At 46.3% G+C, this 24,928-nt stretch overlaps 1 protein-coding gene across 1 annotated transcript in view; it reads left to right on the top strand.

The window, feature by feature from the left end:
• The first annotated feature begins 7,941 nt into the window (after positions 1 to 7,941).
• Positions 7,942 to 24,928, top strand: part of epb41l5 (erythrocyte membrane protein band 4.1 like 5) — a 149,072-nt gene continuing 132,085 nt past the window's right edge. Inside the window, exon 1 of the mRNA XM_055638750.1 lies at positions 7,942 to 8,591. Within this exon, the coding sequence (XP_055494725.1) occupies positions 8,412 to 8,591 (180 nt within the window). The 5' untranslated portion in view covers positions 7,942 to 8,411. The remainder of the gene's footprint in view (positions 8,592 to 24,928) is intronic.

Below are 24,928 nucleotides of genomic sequence, written 5' to 3'. Positions count from 1 at the left end.
TTAGCGGGGAGCGGTCAATGTCTTAAAAGGGATTTTCCCCAGCATGTAAGCTCCGCAGCGCTGTGGCCGTTGGGGCTGCGGGGCTTTAGCTATTATTAGCCAGTTGTAGCTCCGACCCGGCAATCTACCCCCTGGCTGCGAGGCGCTCCAAATCCAGCGACCAACCGCGGGTCCGGGACGCCCCATTTCCGCATTAAAAAGGGAGTCGGCAGCGTCCCTTGCTGGGAAAATCAATGTTGCGGGTAGCTCATTTTGGGCCCCGGGGTCGCCGTGCGGCAAGCTCCGGGCGCTGTGGCCGCCGACTCCCAACATCGCGGAGCGAACGTTCTGGATTTGGAGCGCGTTCACAGCCCCAGGGGTGAGTTGCCGGGGTTGGAGCTCCAGCACCGTACGCTAAATTCCCTCGGCCCGCCTATAAGCCCCCAGCTCCGCGGCTCCAAAAATCCAGCGACGCTCCGCGATGTTTGTGTGTATTTGGCCACAGGCTCCGGAGCTTGCCGCACGGCGACCCGGTAAGGCATTAGCCCGCTCCCCGCTGGTTTCCCAGCACTGCGATGCCGCCGACTCTTTACATTCTCGGAGCTGGGACGTAAGGCCGCCGGGGGCGGCGCTGGATTTGGAGCGCCTCGCAGCCAGGGGTAGAGTTTTCCGGGGTCTTAAGCTAACGGTTACCGGCTTTTTGACCGTGGCCGGACGGAGCACCCAGCTCCGCGAGGTTGGGAGTCGCCAAATCAATAGGGGACAAGAATTAAAGTTTCCCCCCTTGACCCCGACCAACCACTTTTTAAATACTTCCAAACTGAAAGTGACTAACATTTATGCAATGATTCTCCTGGTCACCCGGGAGGAGGCAGCTGCTCCAGACTTTTCAAGCCGCCCGCGCTACCTACCTAATCTACGCTAAAAATCTTCCATTCTGAAATCCGAAAATGTCCGAAATCCGACAAGTGTCTGGTCCCAAGGCTTTCGGATAAAAGGTTGTGCACCTGTAATCAGAGTTTTGTCCGAGCCAGGTTTAATAGCCTGATGGCTGTGGGGAAGTAACTATTCCTGAACCTGGTTGTTGCAGTCTTCAGGCTCCTGTACCTTCTACCTGAACTCCGTGATGGTAAGTCTGCAGGCTCCCGTGATGGAGCTCCCGGTCAATCTCCAGCAAAGGTCGCCAACTCCACGATGTTGGGCCGCAGTGGGGATAGAGACATGATACGGAAATAATCGCATCTCTGTCGAGGTAATAGATTAGAAAAAGTTTCCCCCAACCACCACATACAGCAAGGAAAGAACACTAAAAAAGCATTAATTTAACACATCCAAAGCAGACACAAAGAAGGAAAGGACAGACAGTGTGTTGGCAAGGCAGCCATTGCTGGCGCCACCCGCTCATATTGTTAAAATCATTGTTAAAGCCCTGACATTCATCCACAGAGCCATTTTGATTGTCCATCAATAGCCTGGGAGCATTGTTGAATAGAAACTTGGCATTACATCCACTTGACTATCCTAAAGAGCTGGTGCACAATGGCTCTGGTGTATAGTTGTAACAAGTCATGCTCCTGAGATCCTACCAGACCATAACCTCGACTACCTCTGACAATGGAATTGGAAAACCAAGGTGCGCATTCGGGACAGCACAGTGGTGCAGCAGTAGAGTTGCTCCCTGATGTTACCAGAAACCAGCATCTGCAATTCCTTGTGTCTACGAGAGTAGTTTTATCATCCATAACTTTAAAATTGCACAAACATTAAAGCCTACGGTGTTGGTGCTGAGGATTAAAATAAAGTACATTTTTTAAGTACATACAAAAGTATTTTTTTTAAACCTGACCTTACTAATTGGCATGGTCAAGGATGATAAATAATGTCAGAGAATGTATCGAGAGGGTAAACGGTCAGAGCTTTTCCCAGGTGGAACTGCAAAGGCTGGAGGGCAGAGCTTTAAAGCCAAAGGGACAACGTTTAAAGGAAATGTGAGGAGCAAGTTATTTACAGAGTGTTGTGGGTACCTGGAACTTGCTGCCAGGGCTCATTCCTCATCCTCCACTGCTTCCCCACTCTATCTAACCTTGCCCCATCCCAAACAACCTTGCACCGTCGTAATATGTCTAGGTTTGCTATTGTCACATGTACTGAGGTACAGTGAAAAGCTTTGTTTTTGTATGCCATCCAATCAAATCAGATAATACCATACATAAATACAATCAAACTGAGCGTGAATAGGTGGAGCAAAGGGACAGATGCATAGTGCAGAATATGGTTCTCAGCATTGTAGTGCACCAGCTCCAGAGACAAAGTCCAGTGTCCACAATGGGGTATTAGAATTAGATCGTGAAAGGACTGATGAAAGGACTGTTCCTAGCCTGATAAGAGGGGAAGAAGCTGATGGCATGCACTTTCAAAATTGTGTATCTTCTGCCTGGTGGGAGTGTGAAGAAGGAACAAGTCTTTATTATGTTGATTGTTTTTCCGAGGCAGCGTGAAGTGCAGATGGAATCGACGGTGGGGCGTCAAGTCGGTGATGAACTGGGCTACACGTCCGGGCTGTGTCGTATCATATCTAAGCCCTGGAAATTCTTACCGGACTGCATGGAAGAGACTTGCCTAAAGGCTCAATAAGATGCTAATCCACCACCATCTGTGTTATCTGGTCAGTCGTTGCCTTGTGAATTTTTTTTGTGAAGCATTGCAAAATGTTAAAAAGTTTCCATCTGTTGTAGACATCTCCTGTATTCGTGGACATTTGAAAATGAAGTAAATTTAAAGTCAAGTCAAGTTTATTTGTCAGCTGCAGCCCACCCGTCTGCAGGTCTGGGTGGGCTGCAGCTACGACCACCCCGGGCCGCGGTGTTGAGCCGCGGGACTGTTATAACATCGCCCGGGGGGGGGGGTATCGCCTCAGCGCAGTGGGAGAAGAGGAGGGAAGAGACTGCAGACCTTAGACTTTTGCCTCCATCACAGTGAGGAGATGTTGGGTGGTCTCACTGTGGTGGATGTTAATATGTGTTTATTGTTGTTTTTTATTGTATGTATGACTGCTTAAATTTCGTTCAGACTTCGGTCTGAATGACAAATAAAAGGCTATTTTATTCTATACGAGATGTGCAGTGAAATGAAAAGTGGCAATGCTCGCTGACTTTTGTGCAAAAAGCCAAACAAACAAACAACCAAACAAACTATAAACACAATCACATATTCTTTTACATTTTAAATATTGTGGGCGGAAGGTAAAACGTTCAGTAAAGTTAGTCCCTGGTGAGAAAGGCGTTTACAGTCCGAATGGCCTCTGCGAAGAAACTCCTTCTCAACCTCTCCGTTCTCACAGCATGGCAACGGAGGCGTTTGCCTGACCGTAGCAGCTGGAACAGTCCGTTGCAGGGGTGGAAGGGGTCTCCCATGATTTTATTGGCTCTGGAGTTGCACCTCCTGATGTATAGTTCCTGCAGGGGGGCGAGTGAAGTTCCCATAGTGCATTCGGCCGAACGCACTACTCTCTGCAGAGCCTTCTTGTCCTGGGCCGAGCAATTCACAAACCAGATGGTAATATTTCCGGACAAGATGCTTTCCACCGCCGCTGAGTAGAAGCACTGGAGGATCCTCGGAGACACTGAATTTCCTCAATTGCCTGAGGTGGTAAAGGCGCTGCCTTGCCTTACTCACGAATGCTGAGGCGTGTGATGTCCATGTCATATCCTCAGAGATGTGAACTCCCAGATATTTAAAACAGTTCACCCTATCCACAGGATCCCCATTTATCCTCAATGGTGTGTACGTCCTCGGATGATGTGCCCTCCTAAAGTCCACGATCAGCTCCTTAGTCTTTTTGATGTTCAAGAGGAGGCTGTTATCCTGGCACCAGAGTGCTAGATCAGCCACCTTCTCATCGTTGTCTGAGATCAGGCCCGCCACCACAGTGTCATCAGCAAACTTAATTATTGAGTTGGAGCTGAACCTAGCCACACAGTCATGTGTGTACAAGGAATACAATAGGGGCCTGAGGACGCAACCCTGGGGCGATCCTGTGCTCAGGGTGAGGGACTTCGATGTATTCCCTCCCATCTTGACTACCTGGGGCCTGGCGGTGAGAAAGTCCAGGACACAGGCACACAGGGAGGTGTTGAGCCCTAATTCCAGTAGCTTCTTGGCCAGTCTGGTGGGGACTATCGTGTTGAAGGCTGAACTGTAGTCTATGAACAGCATCCTCACGTAGCCCCCCTTCTGGCTGTCAAGATGAGAGAGAGCGGTGTGCAAGACCTGGGAGACCACATCGTCCGTGGATCTGTTCGGACGGTATGCAAACTGCAATGGATTCATGGTGCGAGGGAGGAAGGCACAGATGTGTTTCTTCACCAGCCTCTCAAAGCATTTCATGACTACCGAGGTAAGGGCCACCGGACGGTAGTCATTCAGACAGGCTGGGGAGGCATTTTTTGGTACCGGTACAATGATGGATTTTTTGAAGCAGGCAGGGACCACGGACTTGTCCAGGGAGAGGTTGAATATTGTAGTGAGCACCGGAGCTTGCTGCGTAGCACAGGACTTGAGTACTCGCCCCGAGATGCCATCGGGGCAAAGTGATGGTGACTGGGTTACTTGGGGAAAGTGATCATCCAATCTATGCTTAATTTTCCTAATCCAGAAGAAATCTATCCTGGGGTACTGACCTCTTGATCCTCCAAAATATTCCAAATGGAATTTAAACTGGAGGTGGCAGAGGGTGGCCTTAAGCAAAAAGAGATTCTTGGAGAAGAAGAGCTATCTTAAATGTAGTTGCGTCTGGTTGAGTAACTATGGTAGGATGAAGACTATTCCATGCTTTAATTGTGCGGTGGAAGAATGAATTGCTGTACACATCTGTCTTGGTAGCTGGTATCTCAAATTGGATCAAATGCCCTTGTCTGCTCCTAATAGGTTTGGTTTTGGTAATCTATGTCAAGCTGACCATTTAACATTTTGTAAAAACAGGTCAAAAGGTGAGCTTTACATCTGTCTTGGAGAGGGTTTCACCCCAGTGAATTCAGAAGTTTGGTGACACTTGCTTCTCTCTCATAGGTATTTGTAACAAATCGAGCTGCCTGTCTTTGGACATGTTCGATGGAAGAAATGTTTCTATTTGTGTATGGGTCCCATGCTGCAACTGCATGGTCCAAATGTGGTCTATCGAGGGTAAAATATAGCTTCTCCTTGACAGAAGTTGAACACTGATGAAAGTTGCATCTCAGAAAATGTAGGACACCTCCCTACCATTGTAGAGGTCTATAGGAGTTACTGCCTCAAAAAGACAGCCAGCATCATCAAGGACCCACAACACCCTGGCCACATCTCATTATACTTTAGATATAAGAAACAGACCCTTTGGCCCACTGAGTCCGCGCCAAACAGCTGTCACCCCGTACGCGAGCACTATCCTACACATTAGGAACAATTTACAATGTTTACCAAAGCCAATTAACCTACAAGCCTGTAGGTCTTTGAAGTGCGAATGGACTCTGGAGCACTAGGAGGAACCCCACACGATCACAGGGAGAATGTCTAAACTCTGTACAGAGAGCACCCGTAGTCGGGATCAAACCCGTATCTTTGAGATTCCCCCCACCGATGCAGGAGCTTGATCGCCTCAATGAGGAGGCCTGCTGCTGGCTACGGGAGTAAGATCACCCCGTCAACGGAAGGTTAGCTGGAGGACAAAGAAGGGACAGATTTAATGTTTTTTTTCGCCTTTCATCAAAGTGAGGAATGCGGAGGAGTCACTGAGGTGGATGTTCATGTTAAAATGTATATTATGTGTTCTGTTGCTTTTTATTGGTATGACTGTATGGCAAATGAAATTTCTCATATGTTGCAAAACATACTTGGCTAATGATGTATGATTATGAATATAAAGAAGGATAGTCAAAGATTCTTTAGGTATGTTAAGAGAAAAAGATTAGTAAAGCCAAATGTGGGTCCCTTGAAGGAGAAACAGGTGAAATTATTAGCAACTATTTACAATATATATTAATGATTTAGATGATGGGATAAAAGGTAACACTAGCATATTTGCAGATGAAACAAAGCTGGGTGGCAGTGTGAATTGCGAAGAGGATGCTAGGAGGTTTCAGGGTGACTTGGACAGGTTGAGTGAATGGGCAGATGCATGACAGATGCAGTTTAATGTAGATAAATGTGAGGTTATCCACTTTGGTGGCAAGAACAAGGAGGCAGATTATTATCTCAATGGTGTCAGATTAGGAAAAAGGGAAGTGCAAAGAGACCTGGGTGTCCTTGTACACCAATCACTGAAAGTAAACATGCAGGTACAGCAAGCAATGAAGAAAGCTAATGGCGTATTGACCTTCATAAAGAGAGGATTTGAGTATAGGTCCTTCTGCAGTTGTACAGGGCCCTGGAGTATTGTGTGCAGTTTTGGTCTCCTAATTTGAGGAAGGACATGCTTGCTATTGAGGCAGTGCAGCTTAGGTTCACGAGGTTAATCCTCGGGATGGCGGGACTGGCATATGAGGAAAGATTCGAAAAACTATGCTTGTATTCACTGGAATTTACAAGGATGACAATGACAATAGACAATAGGTGCAGGAGTAGGTCATTTGGCCCTTCGAGCCAGCACTGCCATTCAATGTGATCATGGTTGATCATCCCCAATCAGTACCCCGTTCGTGCCTTCTCCCCATATCCCCTGACTGCTATTTTTAAGAGCCCTATCTGGCTCTCTCTTGAAAGCATCCAGAGAACTTGCCTCCACTGCCCTCTGAGGCAGAGAATTCCACAGATTCACCACAAAAAAGTGTTTCCTCATCTCCGTTCTAAATGGCTTACTCCTTATTCTTAAACTGTGTCCCCTAGTTCTGGACTCCCCCAACATCGGGAACATGTTTCCTGCCTCTAGTGTGTCCTTGCCCTTAACAATCTTATGAGAAGGGATCTTATAGAAACGTATACAATTATTAAAGGACTGGACAAGCTAGATGCAGGAAAAATGTTCCCAATGTTGGGGGAGTCCAGAACCAGGGGCCACAGTCGAAGGATAAAGGGGCAACCATTTAAAACTGAGATGAGAAAAAATATTTTCACCCGGAGAGTTGTGAATTTGTGAAATTCTCTGCCACAGAAGGCAGTAGAAGCCAATTGACTGAATGAATTTAAAAGAGAGTTGGATAGAGCTCTGGGGTCTAGCGGAATCAAGGGATATGGGGAGAAGGAAGGCACGTGTAACCTATTGTGGATGATCAGCCATTATCACAATGAATGGTGGTGCTGGCTCGAAGGGCCAAATGGCCTCCTCCTGCACCTATTTTTTTTTATGTTTCTATGCTTAGGCAGACCATGAGACGGGTATGGTCAAATGGGAATAAGTCGGTGCAACTGGGTCAGTATGGACGAGTTGGGCCGAACGGCTGTATGACTACACTATGCATGCTCTTTACTGAAATAAAACTAATATGTTCTGAATAAACAAAAGAGAAAAACAATCTAATTGTGGTTTGTTCTAGTACTTTACATGCAAATTTGAACATTCAAGTATGGGATGTGATTATCACTAAAGTGTGGGAAGGGAACGTTAATTGCCAACGATATTTTAAAATAAAATGTACAAATATATCCCGGGAGAGTAAAATATATGTTACGGAGCCAACCGAGGGATTTTCACCGCCGTGGCCGGTTTGTCGACATCAATTCAAGAGTCCTCAACCGTGTCAAATTTCAAGTGGTTTTTCAAGCGCGAAATCGATTAATAACGAAGCAGAGACAATTTTGGTGAAAGCACACGCGTTGAAACCCTGGACAGGGCACATGAACAAATGGCATTCGGGGCGCACGGTTGTTACACGCTGTCTTATTTGGGGTGGGGGGGGAGGAGAGCGAGCTAACAATGTGGCAATTCTCCTTCTTCTTCTTTACATCCCTAGATCGAAGATAGACACAAAAAGCTGGAGTAACAGCGGGACAGGCAGCAGCTCTCTCTTGGGAGAAGGGATGGGTGCCGTTTCGTGTCGAGACCCCTTCTTCAGACTGGATAAAACGTCGCCCATCCCTTCTGTCCAGAGATGCTGCCTTGTCTCGCTGAGTTACTCCAGCATTTAGTGTCTATCTTCGGTTTAAATCCGCATCTGCAGTTCCTCCCCACACATCCTTAAACCGTGCAGGTTGGAAGCGCCTGACGCCATTTCCTGGGCTGGACTCACGCATGCCCAAGGCTGGAGAAGGGATTTGGATAATTTCATGCTGGAGGAGACCCGGCTCGGTGCGAGGACGCGGCTGCAATTTCGTGTCAGTTTCAGCAATTGATCCGCGCCGCTTCTCGATACATTGTATCGGGCGCCGGTTACATTAATTTCCATTTCACTCCCTCCCTCCGCACCCTCTCTTTCTCTCTCTTCTCTCTCTCTCCAAGTGATCAGAGAGGGAGAAGGAGGGAGATGTTGGGCTTCTTGCGACGGACTCTCGGGCGTCGGACGGTGCGCCGACACACCGAGAAGGACAAACAGAGAGAGGCACAGCGCTCTGGGACTCACATCCCGGCGGCCGGCGATAGCAGGTCAATAATAACCTGCAGAGTCTCGCTGCTGGACGGCAGCGATGTCAGCGTCGATTTACCGGTAAGGAGAAAGAAAAATACGTGTTGTTTTCTAACCAGTGCCTTCAGCTTAATTAATGCCTCAGTCTGTGACTTGCTCTCAATTGAGGGCTCTTTTAGTTTATACAAGGCCGTTTCAGTATTCTAGACTATTGAACCGTACGGCCCTTCGGCCCGACTCGTCCATGCTCACCGAGTTGGCGAGGAAGAAGAAGAGTCTCGATCCGAAACGTCATCCATTCCCTCTCTCCAGAGATGCTGCCTGTCCCGATGAGTTACTCCAGCTTTTTTGTGTCTACCTTTGGCGTGAAAGAAACATGTTTAAACCCGGCAGACTGAACAAAGTGGGTGAATTTATTTAATCGCCTCGTGTGAGAAATCTACGCTGATGTTTAGGTAACAATATGTTGAGCGGTGTCTCACTCAACTTGGGCGGTTGCTGTTCATTCGCGCCAATGTTATTTGTTCCCGCAACCTGCTCATTATGGGGTTATTTTCCTTTCTCAAAACCAAAGCCTTTGTGAGCCAGGTGATAGTAAGTATCTCCGCGCCGCCCGGCGATACGTCGCCTTTTAAAATCTCCTCCCATCCCGGTGCAGTCGAGTGAGGGCCAATCTCCCGTATCGCAGCCTTGCATATAAAACAAAACCAGGCCTGCGTTTTGTCAAATTATTACCAGTCCTTTAAACCCGGCGATAGCCTGCAAATAAAGCGAGTCCACCACGGGCTCTGACCTCCCCACCATCGAAGGCATCTACAGGAGTCGCTGCTTCAAAAAAAAGGCAACCAGAATCACCCGAGACCAACCTGGCCACACTCTCATTTAACCCCTGCCATCGGGAAGAATGCACAGGAGCCTGAAAACTGTCACATCTAGGTTCAGGAACAGCTTCTTCCCTGCAACCATCAGAGCATTAAACACAAAGATAGACACAAAACTCTGGAGTAACTCAGCGGGACAGGCAGCATCTCTGGAGAGAAGGAATGAGTGATGTTTTGGGTCGAGACCCTTCTTCAGACACTACAACCTCCAAATAGTCTCCCAACTATATAGACTTGAGGGCATTGGTTTGGTCTTTTTGCACTATTGTTTGTGTTATGTATACGTATCTGTATATATATATATGTGTGTGTGTGATGTATATATATATTAATATTTTTTATATATATATATATATATATACACACACACACACACACACACACACACACACACACACACACACACACACATATATATATATGTACACACACACGGTGTACGATGTTTACATATTCTGTTGTGCTGCTGTGTCAGAATTTCATTGTTCTATCTGGGACATTTGACAATAATACACTTTTGACCGAAGTGACTGCATGCTAAAAGGTTTAAGTGTTCATAGAATATAGAACAGTACAGTAGTGGAAGAGGCCCTTCGGCCCATAATGTCCATGCCGAACATGATGCCAAGTTAAAATAATCTGCTCTGCCTGTGCATGACCCATATGCCCCCATTCCCTGCTTCTCCATGTGCCTATCTAAAAGCCTTTTAAATGCCGCTATTGTCTTTGTTTCCTTCACCATAGATGGGGTGAATGCGACGAGTCTTTCCCAGGGTAGGGGTAATCAAGAACCAGAGAACAGGTTTAAGGAGAGCCGGAAAAGTTTCAACAGGCGTATGAGGGGCAAACTTTTCATACACATAGTGGGTGGGCATATGGAATGAGCTGCCAGAGGGGAGAGTTGAGGCATGTACAACAACACCATTTAAAAGACACTTGGATAGGTAAATGGATTGGAAAGATTGAGGGGGATATGGGCCAAATATGGGCAAATGGAACTAGCTTAGCTGGACACTTTGGTCGGCATGGATAAGTTGGACTTGATGACCACTGTTGGCAGTGTATTCCAGACATTCACACTCTTTGTGTGAAAAGGAAACTTGCCCTACATTTTAAACTTTGCTCCCCCCCCCCTCGACCTTAAAGCCATGCCCTCTGATTTTTTTACATTTCCGCCCTGGGGGATTATAAGTTCTGACTGCTCATCGGACCCTGTGAATGGTGAGAATGTGTGAAATAACACTTGACAATGTTGCAGTTACCCGGCAGTGTTTACTGGGAAAATTTGAACACGTTGGTGTTGGAAATGTGTCCCAGTGCATTTACATTTCTGTAGTTCCTTTCATAATCTCAAGACTTGATAAAGACCTGGATAGAGTGGATGTGGAGAGGATGTTTCCACCTGTGGGAGAGTCGAGGACCAGATGCCTTGTCTTCAGAATAAAAGGACGTACCTTTTAGAAAGGAGATGAGGAGGAATTTATTTAGTCAGAGGGTGGTGAATCTGTGGAATTCACTTCCACAGAAGGCTGTGGGGGGGCCAAGTCAATGGATATTTTTCAGATTCAGATTCAGATTCAGATTCAATTTTAATTGTCATTGTCAGTGTACAGTACTGAGACAACGAAATGCATTTCAAGGCAAAGATTCATGGATTGAAAGATGATTGTAAGTACTGATGCTCGTATGAAAGAGATGAGAATGTTTTCAGCATTAGGATAGGGATTCCAGGAGAATTCTCACCCAAGAAAGCTCAGTTAATAAATGCAAGGCAGAGATCGATAGACTTTGCGTAATAAGGACAATGAAGATTATTTTCAAATGGGAGATCTTTCAGTTCTTGGTGTCGATAATGGTTCTTGGAGCAATCTCATCAATCCATTCTCAAATTGTATTCCAGCCCACATTAGAGATGCAGTGCGGAAATGGTCCCTTCAGCCCACAGAGTCTGCGTCGACCGGTGATCCCCATACAGTAAAGGGCCTGTCCCACTGTACTAGGTAATTCAAGAGCTCTCCTGAGTTTAAGAAACAAATCAAACTCATGGTAAGCACATAGAATGTACGTAGCGGGTACGTCGGAGCTCGGGGATGTCTCTTAGCGGCTCGTAACGCTAACGGCAGGTACTCGGGGAAACGCGGTAAGCTCGTGAAGAATCGTGAAGATTTTTCAACATGTCCACGAGAGCCCCGAGTACATATGAGCGGCTATTACTCCGAGTTCGCATCAGGGGGGGGGGGGGGCCCACACTCCTGGCCCCACACTCCTGGCCCCACACTCATTTCACTCTTGCCATCGGGAAGAAGATGCAGGAGCCTGAAAGCTGTGATGTCCAGGTTCAGGACATGGTGGTGCAGTGGTAGAGTTGCTGCCTGACAGCGAATGCAGCGCTGGACATCTGGGTTTGATCCCGACAACGGGTGCTTGTCTGTACGGAGTTTGTACATTCTCCCCGTGACCTGCGTGGGTTTTCTCCGAGATCTTTGTTTTCCTCCCACACTCCAAAGACGTACAGGTTTGTAGGTTAATTCGCTTGGTATAAATGTAAAGCATTGTCCCTAGGGGGTGTAGGATAGTGTTAATGTGCGGGGATTGCAGGTCGGCATGGACCCGGTGGACCCAAGGGCCTGTTTCCGCACTGTATGTCTAAACTAAACTAAACTTAAAAAAGGAACATCATCCCCCCTTCAGCCATCGGGCTATTATACACTACAAACTCCAAATAAGCTCTGAACTGCATAGACTTGGGGGCATTGGTTTTGCTTTTTTGCACTATTATTGTTTGTTTTTTAGGGCTTTTATAGGTAAATATGGAAAATAAAAAAATGTTTTTCTTTCTGTGTGTATGTATATGTATACACTTTTTTTCTTTTCCATTTATTAGCGAGACCAAGTATAAATTGTCCTTGTGTTTAAGAAGGAACTGCAGATGCTGGAATATCGAAGGTACACAAAAATGCTGGAGAAACTCAGCGGGTGCAGCAGCATCTATGGAGCGAAGGATATAGGCTAGACAAAGTTTCCTTCGCTCCATAGATGCTGCTGCACCCGCTGAGTTTCTCCAGCATTTTTGTGCATCTATAAATTGTCCTTGTTTGTGTGTTGGATAGTGTCAATGTGCGGGGATTGATGTTCGGAGCGGACTCGGATGGCCGAAGGGCCTGTTCCCGCGCGCTGTGTCTCTAAACTAAACGAAAACTGATATGGTTTACAGTGTACTATATTTGAATATTCTGGTGTGCTGCTGCAAGTAAGAATCTCATTGTTCTGTCTGGAACAGATGACGATAAAATTCTCTTGTGTGACTCTTAACAATGGACTTCTCATTCGGTTTCTCATTCATTATACTTGAAATTAGAGTGCAAGCAGAAAATGTGCAGATAGCCGAGACCAACTGCAAATGCAGTGCGATCGGGTGATGTGGACCAAAAGGCCGAAAGCTGTTCTGGACACAGTGGTGATCTCCACTGCCCTTCTTACAGATCCCTGCGGGTTGTTTATAGCGGACCATGGTGTAATTCTTCATGTGCTGGACAAAGTAAACATTTTGTGTTTGATGCACTATTTAGTTTTGTCAGCAAAATCCTTGTGTTTGTGGTAACTCATTGATGCGGTGTTTACATGGGTGAAGTGGTTTGATGTGCGGCAAGGGGAAATTGTGCAGCGTTAATTGTGGTGCAATGTTTATTTTCTCACAGGATCTGAACGTGAAGCATCCTCCAAGTTGGTGTAAGTTCGCGACTTTAACTCGGATGAACACAGGATGTTTTTTTATTAACATCAATTGAGTCAGAAGGTTGCATATGTGTCTTTGAATGGAGGGGGGGGGGGGGGAGGACTGCTTTGTTGGGTAGAAGGCAGTAGTCACAGTTATACAGTAGTCACAGTGCCTTCTGCATGCATGGATGGAGCGTGTGTAAAATAAAAGATGCAATGGTACCATTTGAGGAGGAAATTTGCTGGTGGCCTCCACCAAATACTGCTCATGAAGAACCAGTGGGTGGCACGGTGGCGCAGCGGTAGAGCTGCTGCCTTACAGTGCTAGTGATCTGAGTTCGATCCTGACTATGGGTGCTTAAGAAAGAACTGCAGATGCTGGAAAATAGACATAAATGCTGGAGAAACTCAGTGGGTGAGGCAGCATCTATGGAGGTGATCTTTCGGGTCGAGACCCTTGAGTTTGAGACTGATGAGGAGGTGGTGGGGGTGGGGGGGGGGGGGGGGGGGGGGGGGGCAGAAAGAAGGAAGAGGCGGACACAGCAAATCGTCCCAAGCATGTGTAGGATAGTGCTAGTGTGCGGGATTCGCTAGTCTGTGTCGGCTCGGTAGTCCTGTTTCTCTAAACTAAACTAGGTGCTGTTTCCCTGACTAAAGATAGCTTTGCTGTGTTTGGGAATTGGTGTCGATTATTAGATGTAGATATTTGTTCACTCACTGTAATCATTGCAATAAACTGGAAGTTAATTGATTGCTTCCTTTTGCTGAAGCAACCAAACACGCAACAATAATTTTGTGTGTGTGAAACAAATTTTAAAAGTGCGCTCAATGGCTTGCTGGTTGCTAAACAGATTACTGATTCAGTTGATGCATTTGCTGTTTACCAATTAACAGCACTCATAATAAATGTTCCACACATTAAACTGCATTCCTAGCTGTTACTCATCCGTACTCCTGCTATGGCCGTCCCTTAATAGTGTACCACCTTACTGTGGTTGGTGTTGGCTGCTCAGCTATCGGAACAATGTCATTGTTGGAAAGGGCACAGAGGAGATTCACCAGGATATTACCGGGACTTGTGGGCTTGGGTTATAGGAAGAGGCTGAATAGGCTGGGACATTTTTATTTAGCGTATAGAAGGCTGACTGGTGAACTTGTTGAAGTGGACAAAATCATGAGGGGTAGGAAGGAACTGCAGATGCTGGTTTACACTGAAGATCGACCCAAAAGGCTGGATTAACTCGGCGGGTCAGGCAGCATCTCTGGAGAGAAAGAGTGGGTGAACCCATTCCATCTCTCATATTGATCAGCCATGATCATAGTGAATGGCGGTGCAGCCTCGAAGGGCCGAATGGCCTACTCCTGCACCTATTTTCTGTGTTTCAATGAGATGCTGCCTGTCCTGCGGAGTTACTCCAGCTTTTTGCGTCTATCTTCTGATTCTATCTAGTCTGGCTGCATTCACGATTGTACTTGGGGTCCAGTCTGTTAGAAGGCTGTGGGTTCAAGCCTCACTGCAGGCTTGGAGCACACCGGTTCTAGAGTGTCTAATGGCTTGCGATATTGGAGGAAATAAACTGAGGCTTTTATCTTCTTTAGTTGATGTAAACCAAAATATTCCATGGTAGGTACTGTTTGAAGGGAAATTCTACTGCTCAATAGTCAACCCTCAATAAACTGATTAACTCATTGGTGCTTTATTGTCACATGTGCAAAGTGCAAACGCACAGTAAAATTATTTTCTTACAAACAGTCCAGTAGAGCATCATCATAACCCCCCCCTCCCCCGAAAGAGTGTACAGAGCATGCATGCAAGATCTACCCTCACTAGTGGCATCTTTGATTAGAACAGGTGTCAGAGGTTATGGGGAGAAGGCAGGAGAATGGGGTTAGGAGGGAGAGATGAGCAGAATGGCCTAATTGATGGGCAGAATGGCCTAATTCTACGCCTATCACTTACGACCTTAAGAGGCACCATGTTTGGCACCATTTTCCCAAGTCCAGTCCATGCTCCAGTTGTTAATCAGGCAAGCCCCAGGCTACTGCGGGTCTCCAGCCATCACCTCCCTCGGTCGCCCAGCAACCAACGTCCTCTCCTCACCCCTCCATCTCTGTGCCCGGGGGGGGAGGGGAGCCTCCCACAGCCAATGATATTTATCTCAGTTGTTTCCCATTGTTGACTCTCGGCTGGGTTCAGATCTACTGTCGGCACTTGCAATGACCTGTTTATACTGAAGCAAACTGAGCTCTTACATGCTACATTCCTGAGTGTGCTCTCACCAATACTTTATAAAACGCCTCTGGAATCCTTCATTATCTCAACTCATTGTTGGTGCTATCTCAGTGCCGTCGAGCATTCAGCTGATTACTTCCGCATATAGTTAGTCAGCGCTACCACAAGTCCTCTCATTTGTCCGTGCACACAATTTTCACGCACATGTGTCCATCTTCGATGTAAACCAGCACTTGCAGTTCCTTCCCACACAAATGCACCGTTTAGTTTGAGTTTAATTTCTTATTGTCGCATGAACCATTGTACAGTGAAAAGCATGGGTTTGCGCGCTGTCCGTCAAAGAAAAGACTACACATGAATACGATCAAGCTGTCCGCAGCCCACTGATAAAGGACACTACATGACGGGAGTCATAGGGTTATGAGGGGAAGGCAGGAGAACAGTGTTAGGAGGGAGAGATATATCAGCCATGATTGAATGGTGGAGGAGACTTGATGGGCCGAATGGCCTAATTCTGCTACTACTGCTTATGACCTTATGACCTGCTTTGTTTTGCAGTGCCAGCCATTTCTGGGCAAGTATGAAAAAATTGTTGCGAAGACCTGCTGCACCCAACATTGGGTCTAACCACCTCCTTTGTGACACCTACAGAGAAAATAATTCAAGTAGCTACAATGCTTGGGCAGTTTAGATGATAGATTTTCGAGATACGGCACGGAAGCGGGTACTTTAAGCCCACCGAGTCCGCTTCGACCAGCGATCACTAGCACTATCCTACATATTAGTGACAATTTACATTTGGAGTGTCGGAGAGGAAAACCCACACGGTCACAGGGAGATCGTACAAACTCTGACCAGAGTGTCCGGAGTTAGGATCGAACACGGGTCTCTGGACCTGTAACACAACAACCCTATCACTGTGCCGCCCCTAACCAGACACAGGGATTAAAGCCCCATACAGCTAAATGGGACAAGTATGGATTGGCATTTCAAGATCAGCATGGACGATGTGGGCCGAAGGGCCTATTTTCGTGGTGTACATCTCTGCCATTTGGCAAAGCTGGCAGTCATAGAGTGATACAGTGTGGAAACGCCCACACCGGCCAACAATGCCCCAACTACACTGGTCCCACGTGCCTGAGCTTGGTCCATATCCCTCCAAACCTGTCCTATACATGTATCTTAAACGATGGGGTAGTCCCAGCCTCAACCACCTCCCCTGGCAGCTTGTTCCATACACCCACCACCCTTTGTGTGGAAAAAGTTACCCCTCGGATTCCTATTAAATCTTTTCCTCTTCACCTTGAACCTATGTCCTCTGGTCCTCGATTCCCCTACTCTGGGCATGAGACTCTGTGCATCCACCCCATCGATTCCTCTCATGATTTTGTACCTTTGCTACCTTTTATGAATTCTGCTCCATAATTGTTTCCTTTGTAAAAGGGACCTTTAACTGCATCCATAGTGGACATCAAACTCCCTGGACCCCAGCTTCTTGGTTGATCTATTTCAGGGAATAGCAAGTGTGGTTTCAAACAGATACATTAGTGACATTTTGTTGTTGCGTGCTATCCAGACAGCAGACAGGCCATGCGTGATTACAATCGAGCCGTCCATAGTGTACAGATAGACACAAAATTCTGGAGTAACTCAGCGGGGCAGGCGGCAACTCTGGAGAGGAAGAAAGGGTGATGTTTCGGGTCGAGACCCTTCTGAGTCTGAGATAGGTTCTCAATACTAAACGTCACTAACTCCTTCTCTCCAGTGATGCTGCCTGTCCCGCTGAGTTACTCCAGCATTTTGTGTCAATCCTCGGTGTAAACCAGCATCTGCAGTTCCTTCCTACACACAGTGTACAGATAAAGGATAAAGGGAATAATGTTCAGTGCACGGTAAAGTCTAATTAAAGATTGTCTGAGGGCCTAGAAACATAGAAAATAGGTGCAGGAGTGGGCAATTTGGTAGATCATATTCATCATGGCTGACCATTCACAATCATACCCCGGTCCTGCCTTCTCCCCATATCCATTGACTCTGCTATCTAGAGCTCTATCTAACTCTCTCTTGAAAGCATCCAGAGATTTGTCCTCCACAGCCTTCTGAGGCAGAGAATTCCACAGATTCACAATTCTCCGGGTGAAAAAGTTTTTCCTCATCTCCGTTCTAAATGACCTACCCCTATTCTTAAGCTGTGGCCCCTGGTTCTAGACTTCCCCAACATCGGAAACATGTTTCCTGCCTCTAGCGTGTGCAATTCCTAAATAATCTTATATGTTTCAATAAGATCCCCTCGCATCCTTCTAAATTCCAGTGTATACAAGCCCAGTTGCTCCATTCTTTGAACATGTGACAGTCCCGCCATCCCAGGAAATAACCTCATGAACCTACGCTGCACTCCCTCAATAGCAAGAATGTCCTTCTTCAAATTTTGAGACCAAAACTGCACACAATACTCCGGGTGTGGTCTCACAGCTGTACAAGGACCTCTTTGCTCCTATACTGAACTCCTCTTGTTATGAAGGCCAACATGCCATTACCTTTCTTCGCTGCCTGCTGTACCTGCATGCTTACTTTGAGTGACTGGTGAACGAGGGCACCCAGATCTCGTTGTACTTCCCCTTATCCCAACTTGACACCATTTAGATAATAATCTGCCTTCCTGTTTTTGCCACCAAAGCGGATAACCTCACATTTACCCACATTAAACTGCATCTGCCATGCATCTGCCCACTCACCCAACCTGTCCAAGTCACCCTGCATCCTCATAGCATCCAGTGGTGGAATGTGCAGGAAAGAACCGCAGAAGCTGCTTTAAATTGAAGATAGGACAAAGGACAAAGGACATTTATATAGACACAAAATGCTGGATTAACTCAACAGGACAGGCAGCATCTCTGGAGAAGGAATGGGTGATGTTTCCCATTTGAAACTTCACCCATTCCTTTTCTCCAGAGATATTGCCTGTCCTGCCGAGTTACTCCAGCATTTTGTGTCTATCTTAGATAAGTGGCGGTCTTGGCATCATGTTCTACACAGACATAGTGGGCGAAGGTCCTGTTTTTGTGTGTACGGTTCTATGTTCTTTCTCTGATGTTGGCCAACCTTCATGATTGAGTGATTTGATCATTTGACTACTTTGGGTGGAGTTTGTAACTCCTTTCTCACTCCTTTCATGAAGGAGACATCATCCCTGGCTCTGTGAGTGACCAACAACACAGGGAACCTGTGAATGAAGGAACTGCAGATGCTGGTTTACACCAAAGATAGACTCAAAATGCTGGAGTAAATCAACGGGTCAGGCAGCATCTCTGGAGAGAAAGAATGGGTGACGTTTCGGGTCGAGACCCTTCTTCAGACATCATCCCTGAACATCAGTCTGAAGAAGGGTCTTGACCAGAAACGTCGCCTATTCCTTTTCTCCAGAGATGCTGTCTGGCCCGCTGAGTTACTCCAGCGATTTGTGTGTATCTTCGGTTTAAACCAGCATTTGCAGTTCCATCCTACACAGGGAACCTGCCTAGTGATTGTACCAGAAAACCATTTAAATTCACAGAGATGCATTCAATCTCTTTGTTCTCATTCCCGCAAGTTTAATGCTGCTCCTCAATCAAAATGTGGGCAAGTCCGACTGGAAAATGGCAGAACGCCTGTGTGAATAAATCCCTTAGCAGCAGCATGGATAATTGATTATCACAGTCGAATCATTGTATCCGGTGCTGCTGGATATGTCCGTCTCTGCTGAAATTTTAAGGGATAAGAGGATTTTAATAATGCATCCTATTACATATTTCAAAGGCTGTTTCTTCACCCTGAGAGGTTGAGAGCTGGTGGTCACTGAGGCGTTACAAGAACGTGTGGAGATATTTTAGCAGTCAGTAACCAGTGGTATCGTATTTTAGTAAGACTTGAGCCATTAAATTTAGGATGTTCTGGCTGTGAATCATTTCGTTTCACATTCATTTTTGATGATTCTAAAGACCCCTGCTTCAGAGGAGACGTGCAGGTGTACATTGCTGCATGCATGCAGTGCAACAATGCATGTCATCGTTTTAGCCAGGATGACTCTCGCCTGACCTAAAATGTCGCCTGTCCATCTGCCTGCGCGCTGAGTTCCACCAGCGTTTAGTTATTTGCCACGTTTCCGCTTCTAAGTTTCCCACATTCTGAGCTGGCTGTCGCAGTGAATGGTCGGGCTCTGGGGAGTGTTATTGAGCGCAGGGACATAATTCCTTTTTAGGTGGAGTCGCAGGCAGGTGGGGTGGTCATAAAAGGCTTTTGGCACATTGGCCTTCGTCAGTCAGAGTAATGAGTACAGAAGTTGCTCTGTAACATCTGTACTCAATACTCTAAATGTGACCTCAGAGTATTGTGTTCAATTCGGGGCACCGTGTTATAGGATAGATGTTGGTCAAGCTGAAAAGGGTACAGAGAAGATTTACGAGGATTTTGCCAGATCTTGAGGGTCTGAGGGGTAACTTTTTGCACACAAAGGGTGGTGCGTGTGGAGGTAGTTGAGGCAGGGACTGTCCCCACATTTAAGAAACTGTTGGACAGGTACATGGATGTCAGGTTTGGAGGGATATTGGCAAATGCAGGCAGGTGGGACTATGTTGGCCGGTGTGGGCAAGTTGGGCCAAAGGGCCTGTTTCCACACTGTAGCACTCTATGACTAGAAGTGGCCAAGGTGGGGACCACAGACTTTACCGCGGGTGAAGGCAATGACTGCCTCCAAAGCCATCTGTGGCGATGAATTCCACAAATTCCACAGGAGCATTTCCTCTTCTCCCTTTCTAAAGGTACATTCTGGTTCTCCAGCCCTGGCTGCGTCCCCATGCATTTCTCTTGCAGTCCCTGTCATGTTATCGCAAAGATCAATCACGTAGACATTATGCGACTCACCTTTGCTCTGTTGCCCTTATGATGCACGGTTTAAACAATGTGTGCTTGTTTAACAGTCTGAACAAGTCTTGGCCTGCTACCAACATCATGCCTTGAATTGGCATTTGGGTTGTGTTCAATAACGTGGACTTCTCTTCTGCACAACAGTTCAGAAGGATCCTTCTGAGTAGATGATAGAATTTAATGAATGCATCAAGAGTTCCCAAAGCTCATGGCGTGTCAGTAATGTTCTCCTGGGAACGAGAATGAAGAGCTGAGAGGTAGAACATCAAGAAGTTTGTAGGTTTTGGAAATCCCAAATACTCAGAAAAACACTGAAACATCTTGTGAGGGTGGCATGGTGGCACAGCGGTATAGTTACTGCCTTACAGTGACAGAGACCTGTGTTTGAACCTGACTACAGGTGCTGGCTGTATGGAGTGGTTGGTTCACCCTGTGACCACGTGGGTTTTCTCTGGGTGCCCCGGTTTCCTCACAGATTCCAAAGACGTGCAGGATTTGTAGGTTAATTGGCTTCTCCACATTGTCTTCCAGTATGTAGGATGGAACGAGTGTGCAGGTGGTTGTCATCATTGATGCTAATCGGGACGTACTCCACAAAGCTTTCTGAAATCTGACAATGAGGGAGAGAGTGTTGTCTTGACACCATGCTACTGTGTTCTCTATCTCCTTCCGAAACTCTCTCTCGTCAATTGTTGGAGATCCAGTCCACCACAGTGGTGTCATCTGTAAACCATCAGATGGATATGCAGCAGGATTTAGCCGCACACACATGAGTGTATAGTTGGTAAAGGTAATGAGAACATGTCTACAACGAGAAACAATGGCTTCTGCAAATTATTGTGGAGGATGTTTGGTTTAGAGATACTGCGCGGATCTCACCGAGTTTGCGCCGACCGGCGATCCCCGCACATTAACATTATCCTACGCACACTGGGGACAATTTACACATACTTATATTTACACATCTAATAGAAACTTACAAAATTCTTAAGGGGTTGGACAGGCTAGATGCAGGAAGATTGCACCCGATGTTGGGGTAGTCCAGGACTAGGGGTCACAGTTTAAGGATAAGGGGGAAATCCTTTAAAACCGAGATGAGAAGAACTTTTTTTTCACACAGAGAGTGGTGAATCTCTGGAACTCTCTGCCACAGAGGGTAGTCGAGGCCAGTTCATTGGCTATATTTAAGAGGGAGTTAGATGTGGCCCTTGTGGCTAAGGGGATCAGGGGGTATGGAGAGAAGGCAGGTACGGGATGCTGAGTTGGATGATCAGCCATGATCATATTGAATGGCGGTGCAGGCTCGAAGGGCCGAATGGCCAACTCCTGCACCTATTTTCTATGTTATGTTTCTATACACCAAGTCAATTCACCTACAAACTTGTACGTCTTTGTAGTTTGGTCACCTATCCTGACTGATTGTGCTCTGCAGGCCAGAAATTTGAGAATCCAGTGACGGAGATAGGTCCACTACTTCTGTGATGATCATATTTTTATTCTAGATCTATTTAATTTATTAAATTAGAACTTTTTTTCTCTGCATTATTTGTTCAAGTCTTGGAATTACTTGTGGAGGAAGGAACTGCAGCTGCTGGTTTAAACCGAAGATACAAACAAAAAGCTGATAGGAGTAGCTCTGCGGGACAGACAGCATCTCTGGGGAAAAGGAATGGGTGACATTTCGGGTCGAGACCCTTCTTCAGACTGCTTCTGGGTCGAGACCCTTCTACAATTGAAAAAGGGTCTCAACCTGAAACATCTTGGAATTACCTGTCAGACTTTTTTTCCATGCTGAAACCAGTTTTGCGAGATAGAAAATAAGTGCAGGAGTAGGCCATTCGGCCTTTCGAGCCTGCACCGCCATTCAATATGAGCATGGCTGATCATCCAACTCAGTATCCTGTACCTGCCTTCTCTCCATACCCCCTGATCCCTTTAGCCACAAGATCCACATCTAACTTCCTCCTAAATCTAGCCAATGAACTGGCCTCAACTACATTCTGTGGCAGAGAATTCCAGAGATTCACCACTGTGTAAATAATGTTTTTCTCATCTCAGTCCTAAAAGATATCCCCTTTATCCTTAAACTGGACCCGTCCTTGTTCTGGACTTCCATAACATCGGGAACAATCTTCCTGCATCTAGCCTGTCCAACCCCTTAAGAATTTTGTAAGTTTCTATAAGAGCCCCCCTCAATCTTCTAAATTCTAGCGAGTACAATCCGAGTCTATCCAGTCTATCCCCTTTATCCTTAAATATGAAAGTTCTGGACTTCCCCAGGAACAATCTTCCTGGTCTAGCCTGTCCAACCCCTACTTTTGTAAGTTTCTATAAGAGCCCCCCTCAATCTTCTAATTTCTAGCGAGTACAAGCCGAGTCTATCCAGTCTTTCTTCATATGAAAGTCCTGACACCCCAGGAATCAGTCTGGTGAACCTTCTCTGTACTCCCTCTATGGCAAGAATGTCCTTCCTCAGATTAGGAGACCAAAACTGTGCGCAATACTCCAGGTGTGGTCTCACCAAGACCCTGTACAACTGCAGTAGAACCTCCCTGCTCCTATACTCAAATCCTTTTGCTATCGCGGTGGAATGTGCACTTGGGATAGATTAAGGTGAATTGTCACGTTGAAGAAAAGTCGGGCATTATGTTTGGTGAAAACCTGGAGTTCAATTGCCAATTCATGAAGCAAAGACATCAGCAATGCCTATGCATTTGCTGCCAATAACACCTTGAGTAGTGAAAGCTCAAACCTGGGGGGAGAAAAATGATGTGTAGGAAGGAACTGCAGAAGCTGGATCTGTGTCAAAGAGGCACAGTGTGAAAACGGACCTTTCAGCCTAACTTGCCCAACATAACCCAGCCAACATAACCCAGCTACACTAGACCCATCTGCCTGTCTTTTGCCCGTGTCCCTCCAAACCTGTCCGATCCATGTACGTGTCTGTTTCTTAAACGTTGGGATTGTCCCAGCCTCAACTACTTCTTTTGGCAGCTCGTTCCATACACCCACCGCCCTTTGTGTGGAAAAAGATACACCTCGGATCCCTATTAAACCTTTCCCCCTTCACCTTAAACCTATGTCCTCTGGTCCTCGATTCCCCTACCCTGGGCAAGAGATTCTGGGCAACAGTACATTTACCCGATCTATTCCTCTCATGATTTTGCACACCTCTATAAGATCACCACTCATCCTCCTGCACTCCGAGGAATAGAATCCCAGCCCTATTCACCCTCTCCCTATAGCTCAGACCCCCAAGTCCGGGCAGCATCTTCGTAAATCTTCCATGTGGAGAGAGAAACAGTTCATATTTCAGAGCGTTGACATTTGAGATCGGATGAAGGAAGATCAAAGGGCCTGAAATGTTAACTGTTTCTCTGTACAGCCTGGCCTGTTGTGCATTTTTGAGGTAATTGAGGTTGATTTCTTCATACAAAGTAGTTTTAATTATGCTGGTGTAAGCATTTGATTGTCATGCTGGCTGTCAGTTGCCATATGGATGAGCTGTAAATTCTTGGATTAAAATACTGCTTCTCTACGGAGCAATGTGTGACCTCTTGCGTCTCGGATTCTATTTTCAATCCTTTGATGGGTTTACAATTGCAACCGGGCAGCATGGTGGCGCAGCGGTCGAGTTGCTGCCTTGCAGCGCCAGAGACCCGGGTTTGACTCCAACTACGGGTGCTGTCTGTATGGAGTTTGTATGCTCTTCCCGTGATCATGTGGGTTTTCTCCGAGATCTCCAAAGATGTTCTGGTTTGTAGGTTAATTGGCTTGGTATTTAGAAGATTGAGGGGGAATCTTATAGAAACTTACAAAATTCTTAAGGGATTGGACAGGCTAGATGCAGGAAGATTGTTCCCGATGTTGGGGATGTCCAGAACAAGGGTTCACAGTTTAAGGATAAGGGGGAAATCTTTTAGGACTGAGATGAGAAAAACCTTTTTTACACAGAGAATGGTGAATCTCTGGAATTCTCTGCCACAGAAGGTAGTTGAGGCCAGTTAATTGGCACTATTTAAGAGGGAGTTAGATGTGGCCCTTGTGGCTAAAGGGATCAGGGGGTATGGAGAGAAAGCAGGTACAGGATACTGAGTTGGATGATCAGCCATGATCATATTGCATGACGGTGCAGGCTCGAAGGGCCGAATGGCCTACTCCTGCACCTATTTTCTATGTTCTATGTTTCTATGTCTAAATGTAAATTGTCCCTAGTGTGTGTGGGGGAATGTTAAAGTTCAAAGGGTAAGTTAATGTCATGTGTACCAATTAAGGTACAGTGAAACTCGATTTCCCATACAGTCATACTAAAAAAAAGCAACAAAACACACAACTACATAAACATCCACCACAGCGGATTCCACATTCTTCACTGTGATGGAAGGCAATTAATCTTCTTCAGTCTTTATTCTTTACAAAGGACATTTATTGTCACACACACCAAGTGAAATTTGAGTTGCCATTTGCAGCACACCAATAAAAATACAACACAACATTAGAGAATTTAACATTAAACATAAAAACATCCCCCCACAATGGTTCCCACTGTGAGGGAGGGCAGCAAAGTCCATCCTCTTCCTCTATGTTCACCTGTGGTCGGGGCCTATTTGAGGCCTCCACAGTCGCCGCAACGGCGGCCCGGTTTTATTCTCCCGCGGACGGGGCAGTCGAACCTTCCGCAGTCA

This window comes from Leucoraja erinacea, chromosome 7, assembly GCF_028641065.1.
Source record: "Leucoraja erinacea ecotype New England chromosome 7, Leri_hhj_1, whole genome shotgun sequence".
Classification (NCBI taxonomy): domain Eukaryota; kingdom Metazoa; phylum Chordata; class Chondrichthyes; order Rajiformes; family Rajidae; genus Leucoraja; species Leucoraja erinaceus.
The sequence above is the reverse complement of the archived record's forward strand: the minus strand, read 5'-3'. Positions and strand labels throughout refer to the sequence as shown.